The 15,225-nt window shown below is 35.7% G+C and overlaps 2 protein-coding genes across 2 annotated transcripts; both read right to left on the bottom strand.

Moving 5' to 3' along the window:
* Positions 1-4,265: 4,265 nt before the first annotated feature.
* Positions 4,266-5,510, bottom strand: LOC144451037 (beta-1,3-galactosyl-O-glycosyl-glycoprotein beta-1,6-N-acetylglucosaminyltransferase-like). Its single transcript, XM_078141797.1, has one exon. It carries the CDS (start codon positions 5,508-5,510, stop codon positions 4,266-4,268), a length of 1,245 nt encoding a protein of 414 aa, XP_077997923.1.
* Positions 5,511-13,261: 7,751 nt separating this feature from the next.
* LOC144451036 (N-acetyllactosaminide beta-1,6-N-acetylglucosaminyl-transferase-like) lies at positions 13,262-14,518 on the bottom strand. Its single transcript, XM_078141796.1, has one exon. It carries the CDS (start codon positions 14,516-14,518, stop codon positions 13,262-13,264), a length of 1,257 nt encoding a protein of 418 aa, XP_077997922.1.
* Positions 14,519-15,225: the final 707 nt, after the last annotated feature.

Genomic DNA, 15,225 nt, shown 5'->3' with positions numbered 1-15,225 from the left:
TTTGCTAATGTTTGACGTCCGGAGATCTGTGTTGGTTTGGCGAGTGTAAATGTCGTTGTTACTGTGATTGTACTGAGCAGCATTATTTAAGCGTAGAAAATGCGGTCCCAGAAGTGAAACCATATTATAAACAATCAATATTAGTACACAACTGATGAGCAGCACTACCAAAGCCCTAAACAGCGTCGGATTGTTGGGACGCAAATATGACATATTTCAAAATATATACATGTACATGTATTTCAATTTTTTATGTTCACCCGTTAAGGGCACGCTTCTAAATCTGAAAAGAAAAATGAAAGAAATCAGTGTAAATATTGTAACATTAGATCGACGGCTTTTGAACAATTATAGCCTACCCAGGCTCGTTCGCATCATATAGACTAGCCGGAAATCGTGAAGGCTTAATGCACGTACACGTATATTAGCGAAGGAGTTAGAAATGTTTACAAACCCTTGTCCGATCATATTCGAAACACAGTGGAAGGAAACTTGGCATTTAAAAATATTTTATCAACATGGTAAGTTGATAATTTAGGAGTTTTCATTCATGATATACTTTTCAAGAATATACCACATGTATTTCTTGACTTTTAAAATTCAATTGATCATTAATACACAACTAGACAAATGAGCAGGATGATCTAAATATTCCAAGAACTAAACATAGGACAGTTTACAGGAACAAAACTTCGAAATAACATACCAATAGATATTAGGAAGACTCAGTTCAGGTCAGAAAATGCAATCTGTAATGTTGCAAATATTTTCAATTAAACTTTCGCAAAGCGGCACAGTCAAATCAGACAATTAGCGACTGGCTAAGTTACAATGAAGTTGCACAGACTGTACGTCATACTGAACTGCGATCTGGGTTGTAGATGATATAATAGGATTCTATGCTAGTGAATTTCAGCTGTTGTCACGAACATCCCAACAATATGCGTACCAGAGTCTGGCAGAGATTTGATTATCGAAGGGTCTTTAGTTCATACACTGAAAAGAAGTCAATGATTTCCAGTAAAAAAAAAGCCAACCATTTCAATACAAGAATACAACCTGCATTCTTTACATCCATTCATTTTGAGAATATACGTTTAGTCGCACGCACTTTCAAGCAGACTTAGTTGAATAAAGGTTAAACATATAAAGAAAATATTTTTTCAGCTGCCCATCCCTTTACTGTTTGGTTTCAGTGAATTCGTACACGTTGAGGTTACTTTACAAATGGTGGTAAAATGTCTTCGACTTTTGTCACCAAAATACCTTTGAAAATTCGATCAACGACCACAGATATATAAATAACCTCTGAGATATGAAAACTGTACATTAGAATATCACATTGTACTGCTTCAGTAAAAATATCTTATAATAATAATGTGCTTTATTCATTGTACCGTCGCCACCGGCCTAACGTACAGAAATCAATATATACAAAAAACTGTGAATGTAGAGGTTTGTTGTGACAAACAGCAATAGCACATACATATCCACATAATTAAATAAAACCAAAATTAGTTGATCACTCTTTGACGTAAGAAACCAACCATTTTCAGTGCAACAATACAACATGCATTCTTTACATCCATTCATTTTGAGAATATACGTTTAGTCGTACGCACTTTCAACCAGACTTGGTTGAATAAAGGTTAAACAGATAAAGAAAATAATGTTTTAGTCGCCCATCCCTTTAACGGTTGGTTTCACTGAAAATGTCCTCGAATTATGTGTCACCAAAATACTTTGAAAATTCGATCAACGATCAGTGTCGATGATTACAGATATGTCAATTGATCAATAACCTCTAAAATATAAAAACTGGACACTAGAATATCACACTCAATAACCTCTAAGATATAAAAACTGGACACTAGAATATCACACTCAATAACCTCTAAACTATAAAAACTGGACACTAGAATATCACACTCAATAACCTCTAAGATATAAAAACTGGACACTAGAATATCACACTCAATAACCTCTAAAATATGAAAACTGGACACTAGAATATCACACTCAATAACCTCTAAGATATAAAAACTGGACACTAGAATATCACACTCAATAACCTCTAAAATATGAAAACTGGACACTAGAATATCACACTCAATAACCTCTAAGATATAAAAACTGGACACTAGAATATCACACTGTACTACTTCAGAAAAGAAATCTAAAAATCCCACATTACTTTCATGTTGTTCTCTTCAATATATTTAGAAGTCATAGCTTACCTTTTGACTTACGTACTTAATTCACAACGGCTAAATGAGTGCTGGCCAACTTTGCTGTGCGACCGACCTGTGTAGAGTACCAGAACACAACGCACCTTATTTCAGTTACTCGTGTGTACCAATAATACCACACCCAACAATACGTTGTCTCTTGGTTCACCCAAAATTACCATTGATGGCGACATCATATCCAGAACAGTGAATAGAATTGCATAAAAGAATTATTTTTGTAGCACAGTCTGTATACTGGCTAGACTATCGTATAACCAAACTCCAGCTAAACACCGGCATATACAAATATATATTCATGATCTAACTTCCCTAATGTTCTACTAAATAAGTACGCCCAGTCATGATCTACAAGGGAAAACATATACTACAACAACCGCCATTCAACACAGTTACCTAGACCTGCTTCTATAAAATATATTCACTTTAGATCAATGCGAGAATGGAATCCACTACCGAAAACAGTTCATGTTGCTGCCAAGAACATACACTCTCTCAAAATTCAGCTCCAACAAACTTACAAGAAATGCAAACTAGAGCCTATAAGCAACCTGTAAACTTAACAGTTCACTTCAGTACTACACTGACCTGTGTGCGATAACCTCGAAGTGTTATTACACAATCAGAAACAGAAGTCTTTCGCAACTTGGTACAGAATGACATTCGACATTTTCACTAATATAAACTCATGACTAATGCCAAATCTACCTAAAATCCATCTCACCTTTCCTTAATGATCTCCTCCGATTCTTCACTGTCCACAACTGCTCTTACTCCACAGCCGAGTAAATGGACAGATGCTATGTCACGCGGTGTGAACGTCACATCATTACGTAGGGAGTGACCATTGTTTATGGTTGGGGTGGGTTGGCTATATGTAAGTTCTGTCACCGCAAACCAGCCCCCTAGAGTTCTTTTTGGAAACAGCTTGACCTTCTTTTTGAACGTAAAAAAGATACCTTGTAAATGTATATGTGTGCGAAAATATCACACGAATCCTGTTACTATAACTGTATCAATATATGCGCCATACAAGTGTTCTGATTTAGCACGTTTTAGCAGACACAGGGACAGGTGTACGTATTATTGCTTAGATTGTTTTGATTTGCTATTAGTATTTTGCACATCCATTCACTTTCCTATGTACCACCCCTCTCTCATTGTGACACTTAGTGCTACAGTCTCTGTGTCTTCGAAGACAGATAATTATGTTCGGCAACCCCCTATGGTGTTATAAATGTTGCATACATTATATCTATATAACTGAGACATTTGATACATACTAGTACTTGTTAGACGTTCAATTATTTGTTAGAAATACAGAGAAACGATAAGTGTATCAATTCTTTAAGACTACACTAGTTGTATCTGGAGTATTATTTGTTCAATCAGACAGCCAACAATATATTCACTGAAAATGGTAAAAATGCCCATAATTAGAAATTGTAGATGTTAATTAGAGGTCGGTTTTATCCACATCGGGATTCGGGACTGCATTCAGGACATTGATTTTAGGGTACGGACCAAGAAATCAAATTGATTCGATTTACTGTGTGTACAGCTATTCAAATATATTGACCCATGGAGATTCAATGCTGTTCAGGGTGTGTACAATATCATGATTAAATCTTTATACCTAACAAAACAGTTGAAAAACACCCGTTCCAGTAGCAGGTAATGCAGCTTTAAAATAAATGTTATACAGTAAAAATAGTACATGAAATGAACACTGTGTATAACTTGAAATGAAATGAACACTATGTAGAACTTGAAATGAAATGAATACTATGTAGAACTTGAAACGAAACACTATGTAGAACTTGAAATGAAATGAAACACTGTGTACAACATGAAATGAAATGAAACTTCACAATTTCAAAAAGAGCAAATTTTACAAAATACATTTACAGAAGACCCAAAACCCTATAATCTTCGACACTGAAATATAGACTGCTCGTGGCGCCGCTCCGTCCTCAGGGGCATTGGTTGGTGAGTTAGGGTGCCCCGACACGACGTGTCTCACAGACTGTCAGTGTCTAGTAGCCAGTCTGATCTTTTTAAACCAGGAAGCCCGGTTTCGAATGTTGTAGAGACGTTTTTATAGAATGGAAGATTGAGTTTGATAGGGCTGTATGTACGATTGTAGATTAATTCTTCCAAACATGCAAGTGTAACACTGTCAAAATTTGCATGGAACTTGTTGGCAAATAAATGTGGTCTCCTAACTAAACTTGGTAGATCCTTCCAGCCATACACACAGATTTGACGTACTGATTTTCCATTACACTTACCACTCCATATTTTGGCTCTTACGATCTGATCAATGACCCTGTCTATCTTCACAAATTCACGACCTCCAGGTACACCAGGCAGTCTACTCAAAGTCTGGTAGAAGTATTCGTCAGGGCAGAGGGTGTCATTTAGCCAGACAAACCAATCGCGTGCTATCTTGGAATGAAGAACAAAGTTGACGAATTCCCTTGTCAACGCAACGTGAAGTTCACCTTTAAAGATGGGTCCATCAAAAGGTTTGGGTTCAGTTTTTGGTATTGTTGAGTTCTTAAGTCTTCCTTCTGAGATAAAGTATTTATATTTTTGTCTATTTGGATATAAAAGCATTTTCGTCAAGTGATGGCTCATGATAATATTCTTTCCCTGAAATTCTTTCAAAATTTGAACAATTTCACGATTTGTTTTAAGAGGAAATTCTTGTCCACTCAAGTTTAGGTAATATTTCCAGGTTTTACTTCGCTCTTCTAAATCCGTCAAACAGTTGATTTCTGCGCGGACAACTTCAATGGAACACCACGTGACCTTAGCAAGACGAGAGGGTACGAACACATTGTCGAAACATTTTGTAATCGCTTGCACTGCCCGATGGATTACAGCCGATGCCTTGCTGTCGACGTGTATGCAGTATGTATTTTGTGGGTAATAAATTGTCCGCAATAACTGTTCAACCTGTGAAACCGATTTGTACATGTATATCCCATACGCGAGTGGAAATTCCCTTTCTTCTAATGTTACTGGCTTAAAGTAACCCCTTTCTTGCTTAAATTGTGTACAGTTTTTTGTGAGTTCGTTGAAAGCGTTGTCCTTTAAAATCTTTGATTTTAAGAAAGTATTTAACGATGCCACACGTGTCTTGTTAATGTTATGTTGCCCCGATATTATCCTTGAACATATATCTGATCCGTTCGAAAAAGTTTTTCGGTAGCGAAATTTCGACATATCTGTGTCTTCATAATCGTAGATACTTTCCATTTTGCTAATGTTTGACGTCCGGAGATCTGTGTTGGTTTGGCGAGTGTAAATGTTGTTGTTACTGTGATTGTACTGAGCAGCATTATTTAAGCGTAGAAAATGCGGTCCCAGAAGTGAAGCCATATAAACAATAAATATTAGCACATAACTGATGAGCAGCACTACCAAAGCCCTAAACAGCGTCTGATTGTTGGGACTCAAATATGACATATTTGAAAATATATACATGTACATGTATTTCAAGTTTTTATGTTCAACCGTTGAGGGCACGCTTCTAAATCTGAAAAGAAAAATGAAAGAAATCAGTGTAAATATTGTAACATTAGATCGACGGCTTTTGAACAATTACAGCCTACCCAGGCTCGTTCGCATCATATAGACTAGCCGGAAATCGTGAGTTTAATACACGTACATGTATATTAGCGAAAGAGTTAGAAATGTTTACAAACCCTTGTCCGATCATATTCGAAACACAGTGGAAGGAAACTTGGCATTTAAAAATATTTTATCAACATGGTAAGTTGATAATTTAGGAGTTTTCATTCATGATATACTTTTCAAGAATATACCACATGTATTTCTTGACTTTTAAAATTCAATTGATCATTAATAAACAACTAGACAAATGAGCAGGAATGATCTAAATATTCCAAGAACTAAACATAGGACAGGACAATTTATCATTAAGTTTACAGGAACAAAACTTCGGAATAACATACCAATAGATATTAGGAAGACTCAGTTCAGGTCAGAAAATGCAATCTGCAATGTTGCAAATATTTTCAATTAAACTTTCGCAAAGCGGCACAGTCAAATCAGACAATTAGCGACTGGCTAAGTTACAATGAAGTTGCACAGACTGTACGTCATACTGAACTGCGATCTGGGTTGTAGATGATATAATAGCATTCTATGCTTGTGAATTTCAGCTGTTGTCACGAACATCCCAACAATATGCGTACCGGAGTCTGGCAGAGATTTGATTGTCGAAGGGTCTTTAGTTTATACACTGAAAAGAAATCAATGATTTCCAGTATAAGAATACAGCATGCATTGCTTTGAAAATTCGATCTAGGCTCAATGTCGACGATCACAGATATGTGAATTCATAGATGGACACCAACCTCACAGAATCATAACACTTTACTATGGATACCTTTCACTGTCAAACGGCCTTTTGTTGACAAACTGAAAAGAAGCCAACCATTTTCAGTACAACAATACAACCTGTTTTCTTTACATCCTTTCATTTTGAGAATATACGTTCAGTCGTGTCACTGTCAACCAGATTTGGTTGAATAAAGGTTAAACATATAAAGAAAATAATTTTGAAGTCGCCCATCCCTTTACTGTTTGGTTGCAGTGAATTCGTACACGTTAAGGTTACTTTACAAATGGTGGTAAAATGTTCCCGATTTTTGTCACCAAAATACTTTTGAAAATTCGATCAACGATCATTGTCGATGATTACAGATATATAAATAACCTCTGAGATATGAAAACTGTACATTAGAATATCACATTGTACTGCTTCAGTAAAAATATCTTATAATAATAATGTGCTTTATTCATAGTACCGTGGCCACCGGCCTGACGTAGAGAAATCAATGTATATAAAAAACTGTGAATGTAGAGGTTTGTTGTGACAAACAGCAATAGCACATACAAATCCACATAATAATAGTAAATAAAACCAAAATTAGTCCATCATACTTTGACGTAAACGGAAAGCAAAAAATATAAACTTTGCTAAATTATTCTGTGTGTGAACATGACTTGTTCTCATCAAAGAATAAAATCTAAATTGCCAAGGGGGCTGAAAGAAAAATTGCGGAATATACAATTCTCTCAATTGTTGATATACAGGGCATATTAAACATAAATGAAATTCATCTTCAATTAAATTAAATTACCAATGTTGCAAAAAATACATAATCTTCTATCTCACCATCTCTCCTTCCATTTTCTATCGCTAAATTGTGAACAGAAACTCTAAATCTACGAAGAGTCGTTCGAAATATCATCTTATCGATACTTGACAGATAACTTTCATACTGAAGAGATTTGAAATGTTTGTATGTGTCAAGATTTGGACTTTCTGACAAACCATTGACCCAACCTTGACCATCTATATCACGACATCTCTGCTTGAAGAGATTTAAAAACAAACGTTCGTCTCCCACTCCTTACATAATCCATACCTCCCCAAACCCATACGAAAAAATTTTGACGTGCTGTTCCTAACAGTTCCGTCCCATTTTCTGTCATATTGACTTGATGCAGGTAACAATGATGAACATACCTAGAATCGTCCATATATTATAAACGCAACCAATACTTAACTATCCTTACAAACATATTAACCTTGAGAGAAAAACGCCCAAGTTCCCCTGTAACAATGAGATTGGATGTGTTATTGTAAAGACGCAAAACGTAACGGCAAAATTTGTATTGCACTCGCTCAATATCTAGAGCTTTTTGAAAGTCCCAAATTTAACATCCGTATAGAAGGATGGGAAGGATTTTCGCATCAAACACTTTCATTAAAACACTGTATTTCTCCAAATCTACTCATGTTTTCAAATTAAACAAAGCCTTACATGCTTGATCGGACAAAGACTTATGTGCTTTATACCAACTGCCACCACTTGAAAAGAAAAGTCCAAGATATCTATAAAAAGAAGCGACTTCAATAGGTCTACCTTCCAATACCCAACTTTCATACCTACGGAGTGACCCACTCTTTCTAAAAACAATAACTTTGCTTTTATTCAAATTGATACGTAATTTCCACCTTCTACAATAGTCAGAAAGTCTGTTCAGTAATCTTTGAAGTCCAATTTTAGAACTACTAAAAGTAAGAAGGTCGTCTGCAAATAAAAGGTAATACAGCCGTAGGAGACCCATGTGGACGCCAGGATAGTTATCAGTGTCTACGAACTCTTCTACGTCTAAGAACTAAGTGTCTAAGAACTCTTCTACGTCATCTTCAACTCTTCTACGTCATACATACATACATACATACATACATACATACATACATACATACGTACATACGTACGTACGTACGTACTTACATACATACATACATACATACATACATACATACATACGTACGTACGTACGTACGTACATACGTACACACATACATACATACATACATGCATACATACATACATACATACACACACATACATACATACATACATACATACATACATACATACACATACATACATACATACACATACATACATACATACATACATACATACATACATACATACATACATATATACATACATACATACATACATACATACATACATACATACTTACATACATACACATACATACATACATACATACATACATACATACATACATACATACATACATACATACATACATACATACATACATACATACATACATACATACATACATACATAGCAGAATCAAGAAATTGTCCATAATAAATGTTACATCATTTTTGTGAATTTGATACAAATGAATGCTAATTACCTGCAAAATACTACTGTACAGGTAATTCATATAGTTACTCGGAACAAGCATGTGTCTTTGATAAGCAACTCTAAATAAAGGCGAAAAGTTTGGCATATGATCAACTGTAATGGGTGATATGACTCTGTAGTCGTAAATAATAAAATAGAGAACATAATGATATAATAAAATGTACCATTTTGTAATCTGTAAAATAACATTACGTTCTTGTATTTTTCCTGCCACACGTGTAAATAATGCATATATTTAAATATAAAGAAAATTCATTCTTTTTACCTATTTACGTTTTGTTATTTATATATGTTGCAAGTTTAGAATGTAGCTTTCAGTTATTGACCCAATTCTCTAAAATAAATAACACAGCTGAGAATAGACAAGTCACTTATTCGGCAATTTATTGCCACCTGCTGGCATGTTTTAACAAGTGAAGCCTTTCTGTACCTACCTCACAGAATCACGATACTTTACTAAGGGTACTTTTCACTGTTGAACGGCATTTTTGTTCACAAACTGAAAAGAAACCAACCCTTTTCAGTGCAACAATACAACCTGCATTCTTTACATCCATTCATTTTGAGAATATACGTTTAGTCGTACGCACTTTCAACCAGACTTGGTTGAATCAAGGTTAAACAGATAAAGAAAATAATGTTTTTAGTCGCCCATCCCTTTAACGGTTGGTTTGAATGACTGAATTCGTACACGTTACGGTTACTTTACAAATGGTGGTAAAATGTCCTCGAATTATGTGTCACCAAAATACTTTCAAAATTCGATCAACGATCAGTGTCGATGATTACAGATATGTCAATTGATCAATAACCTCTAAAATATGAAAACTGGACACTAGAATATCACACTCAATAACCTCTAAAATATGAAAACTGGACATTAGAATATCACACTCAATAACCTCTAAAATATGAAAACTGGACACTAGAATAGCACACTGTACTGCTTCAGAAAAGAAATCTGAAAATCCCACATTACTTTCATGTTGTTCTCTTCAATATATTTAGAAGTCATAGCTTACCTTTTGACTTACATACTTAATTCACAACGGCTAAATGAGTGCTGGCCAACTTTGCTGTGCGACCGATCTGTGTAGAGTACTAGAACACAACGCACCCTATTTCAGTTACTTGTGTGTACCAATAATACCACACCCAACAATACGTTGTCTCTTGGTTCACCCAAAATTACCATTGATGGCGATATCAAATGCAGTCAATACTGAATTGGTTTGAATTCGTACTATTATTATACGAGACATACTCATAGGTTACCATGGTTACAAAAGCTACGCATGTTAGAGTAATACTTTGAGAACGCTTGACTTTCCAACATCTTCTCAACAATTTTATAAAAGCAAACTGCACAGCCACGTTTTTTCAATTGTTGATTGAAAGAAAATCACGGTTACAGGCAAAGATTGGAATCTCGTATTTATACGTGTTTCACCTAGTCATCCGAGACGTCATTGTGTAAAATAAAACTAATTTGAAAAACTTTCCTTTCTATTTTAAGTTCCTTCATCTTTGCACCAAAACATGTCTTACCACTCATCTTGATTTGCATATGTTTTCATATCTACACCGTTCAGTTTCCTCAACAAAATACCTGTCCAAATTGTCCACTGCGCGTGCGTTTTCATTTGAATATTGAATGATGAACATTTCTGGCAATATTTTCTGAACCCAATGCAGATTATCGTGATGTTGGCAAGTGTACTATTTTCCTCATCTACATAGAAACACCATACTGCACTCAGGACATTTATTCTAATAGTTGATTTCCGAGTTTGTCTTCACAAAAAGTACAGCATCAGATATCGTACCTCAAACAGTCGCAGTGTAGCCAAATCAGCATTTCATAATATGCTAAAATAGTCAAAATAGATATCTGCAATACCTTAATTATAATACATCAGCACACAATCTGTACCGATGAATAGTAATGTACAATATTACAGTTTAAAATACATACCAGATTTAAACTGAATGCATTCTGTAAGGGCAAAACCTTAGATATTTATTCCTACGTATATTGTTGAAATGCAAGAATCTGAGCTATAGCTCTCATATCATGATACATGGTGTACACCTTAATTGGAAAATGAAACTATCTGAAATTTGAAACTTGCATACATACTCAATTCAAGTTAAGATATTGCCTAATTATCGAAACAAGTCATTAATTACGCAAATGTATTACCTCTTCGTATAGAGACTGGGGTGACCAATATCAAAAAGAATTGTACTTTCGTAATGAAAATGTTGTTGAAAATGAAGTACACTTTCTTTTGCAATGTAGTTTATATAATGATCTTCGGAATGTACATTTTGATTTTGACGACGATTATTCTGATTTGCCAAACAATGAAAAACTAAAGTACTTGATGTCAAGAAAAGTGAGAAATATAATAAGGTTTATTGAGAAAGTATTTTTAAAGAGAAGGGACAACTTATACATTATCAGATAGCTTCTGTCTTTGCCTTGTACATAACACATTCTTCATAGTAATAAGCTCCTCACTCTGTTCTAGTTAAGTTGTATTCACCAAGGTGATATATACGCCCAGAATCTGGCTCGGCCATGATGTGAGCAATCAGTGGTGAGACTGAGTAATTGAAACTTTACGATTACCACTCTCGGGTTAGTCTGTAAGGTACGCCGCCCTCACACATCGGTCAACCCCTCGTGTTAGGCGGCCGGTGAGGGCGGAACGACATGACGTACTTTACAGTCTACTCTAGGGTTAGCCAGACTCTGCTACTGGACATCTCTTGCTACGACTGGGGTGATTGAAGTCAGAGAGGATGGGTAACCAAACTATAAATTTACCTGATAAACTAAATCTAGGAACCCTAGAGACAATATGGATTAATGAGAAAATTGTTTTCATTTTTTTTTCACTTACGAACTTTACCGTGTTCTTCTACTTGAAAAAATCAATCAATCAAACAACAACAACAACAACAACAAAAACAACAACAACAACAACAACAACAACAACCTCACCGGGGCATGCGTCCTATGTTGAAATGTCAGCCTGCATTTATTCATGAGAAGAGGAGTTTGTTAAAACAATCCGTCAAAAAAGGCTATAAAGAACATTTACAATAGTACAAGACACATTTTTCATTGTAATATTCCCCTCACTCAAGTCAATATATTAAGAACTGTTGTATTTGAGGTTTGCTCATTTACATATTTGAATTGTTTCTCACAAAATTATTGTCAACATTGGTCAAATTTTAGGAGGGTATGTAAAATAAAACCGACCGTGCAATAAGTGCCTGATGCCACCCTTTCTTCTCGTCTTAATAGGGAACTAGCAAACCCGCCATGTTGACTGTTGCATCATGGGAAATGTGATAATAAATACTAATCAAATCGTATTGTAAACAATAATGTTATACTCTTTTTAACCACAAATAATCAATTCATAGTCACCCTGATCATTGTGGGAGGTTTATTTGATCGGTAGCTCCAGATTAGGTATTACGATAACCACAGATAATCCAATAGTCCATTGCGTCTGAGCATGCTCAGTCTGGATTGCAAGTTCCCTATTCAATGATGAAATATGAAATTAAATGATTTGCCAAGATAAACCTGAAAGAGATGAGAGGGTTTAACTATCTAAACAAAATTTTACTGAATACATATACAGAAAACCCGGAAAGCCTAGAACCTTTAGAATTGCTGATTTAGCAGGCTATAGACACAGGGACAGGTGTACGTACTATTGCTTAGATTTTTCCCAAGGAAAATATCACACGAACCCTGCTACTATAAATGTATCAATATATGCGCTATACAAGTGTTCTCTCCAAACAGTGAGGGAAATATATTCAAGTCAAAACATTGTTACATTTAGCTTGTAGACAAGGAAAACAAATATCTAAGAAATACAACACGCCCTATGCTGTAAGACACGTCGTGCCGCATGCCGCTCTGCCCTCAACGCCACGACGTTAGTAACATTGTAGACTCTCTCACAGTCCTGAAAGCTTCGCATAAATAGCTAAAACTTGAGTTGTTTTGTATGTATCTACTGCATAATTGTACTAATATACTAGTATCCCAGTATCCCTAGCTCTGTACTGTGCACCCTCATCGATCACATAGAGCTAATATTTTGTTGATGTGTTAGGCTTCGAGGACTGTGAGAGAGTCTAGTAACATTGGTGTGTTAGGGCGCCCCGACACGACGAACAACCTTACAAACTGTCAGTATCTGGTACATGAAGTAGCCAGCCTGGTTTATTTAAAACCGCAAACCGGGTATCGAACGTTGATGTGGAGAAGTTTTTATAGAATGGGAGATTGAGTTTGATAGGGCTGTATGTACGATTGTAGATTAATTCTTCCAAACATTCAAGTGTAACACTGTCGAAATTTGCATGGAACTTGTTGGCAAATAGATACGGCCTCCTAACTAAACTTGGTAGATCTTTCCAGCCATACACACAAATGTAGCGTACAAATTTTCCATTGCACGTACCACGCCAAATTTTGGCTCTTACGATCTGATCAATGACCCTGTCTATCTTCACAAATTCACGACCTCCGGGTACACCAGGCAGTCTACTCAGAGTCTGGTAGAAGTATTCGTCAGGGCAGAGGGTGTCATTTAGCCAGACAAACCAATCACGTGCTATCTTGGAATGAAGAACAAAGTTGACGAAATCTCTTGTCAACGCAACGTGAAGTTCACCTTTAAAGATGGGTCCATCAAAAGGTTTGGGTTCAGTTTTTGGTATTTTTGAGTTCTTAACTATTCCTCTTGAGATAAAGTATTTATATTTTTGTCTATTTGGATATAAACGCATTTTCGTCAAGTGATGGCTCATGATAATATTCTTTCCCTGAAATTCTTTCAAAATTTGAACAATTTCACGATTTGTTTTAAGAGGAAATTCTTGTCCACTCAAGTTTAGGTAATATTTCCAGGTTTTACTTCGCTCTTCTAAATCCGTCAAACAGTTGATTTCTGCGCGGACAACTTCGATGGAACACCACGTAACCTTAGCAAGACGAGAGGCTACGAACACATTGTCGAAACATTTTGTAATCGCCTGCACTGCTCGATGGATTACAGCTGATGCCTTGCTGTCGACGTGTATGCAATATGTATTTTGTGGATAATAAATTGTCCGCAATAACTGTTCAACCTGTGAAACCGATTTGTACATGTATATCCCATATGCGAGTGGAAATTCCCTTTCTTCTGCTGTCACTGGCTTAAAGTAACCCCTTTCTTGCTTAAATTGTGTACAGTTTTTCGTGAGTCCGTTGAAAGCGTTGTCCTTCAAAATCTTTGATTTTAAGAAAGTATTTAACGATGCCACACTTGTCTTGTTAATTTTATGTTTCCCCGATATTATCCTTGAACATACATCTGATCCGTTCGAAAGAAATTTTCGGTAACGAAATTTCGACATATCTGTTTCTTCAAAATCGTAAGTACTTTCCATTTTGCTAATGTTTGACGTCCGGAGATCTTTGTTGTTTTGGCGAGTGTAAGTGTCGCTGTTACTGTGACTATACTGAGCAGCATTCTTTAAATGTCGTAAATCCGGTCCCAGACGTGAAGCCATATAAACAATCAATATTAGTACACAACTGATGAACAGCACTACCAAAGCCCTAAACTGCGTCTGATTGTTGGGACGCAAATATGACATATTTCAAAATATATACATGTACATGTATTTCAAGTTTTTATGTTCAACCGTTGAGGGCACGCTTCTAATTCTGAAAAGAAAATGAAAGAAAACAGTGTAAATATTGTAACATACTATTTAGATTGACGGCTTTTGAACAATTACAGCCTACCCAGACTCGTTCGCACCATATAGACTAGCTAGAAATCGTGAAGGCTTAATGCACGTACACGAGCTGTGCATTCACCATTAGAAATATTACATTTTGTGGACAATTATCGAAAGAGTTAGAAATGTTTACAAACCCTTGTCCGACCATATTCGAAACACAGTGGAAGGAAACTTGGCATTTAAAAATATTTTATCAACATGGTAAGTTGATAATTTAGGAGTTTTCATTCATGATATACTTTTCAAGAATATACCACATGTATTTCTTGACTTTTAAAATTCAATTGATCATTAATACACAACTAGACAAATGAGCAGGAATGATCTAAATATTCCAAGAGCTAAAC

Source organism: Glandiceps talaboti, chromosome 20 (genome assembly GCF_964340395.1).
Source record: "Glandiceps talaboti chromosome 20, keGlaTala1.1, whole genome shotgun sequence".
Classification (NCBI taxonomy): Eukaryota; Metazoa; Hemichordata; class Enteropneusta; family Spengelidae; genus Glandiceps; species Glandiceps talaboti.
Note: the sequence above shows the minus strand (reverse complement) of the source record. Positions and strands in the feature narration are given on the sequence as shown.

Coding starts and splice junctions, on each gene's coding strand:
- LOC144451036 (XM_078141796.1), bottom strand. CDS start 14,518: ATGGAAAGTACTTACGATTTTGAAGAAACAGATATGTCGAAATTTCGT.
- LOC144451037 (XM_078141797.1), bottom strand. CDS start 5,510: ATGGAAAGTATCTACGATTATGAAGACACAGATATGTCGAAATTTCGC.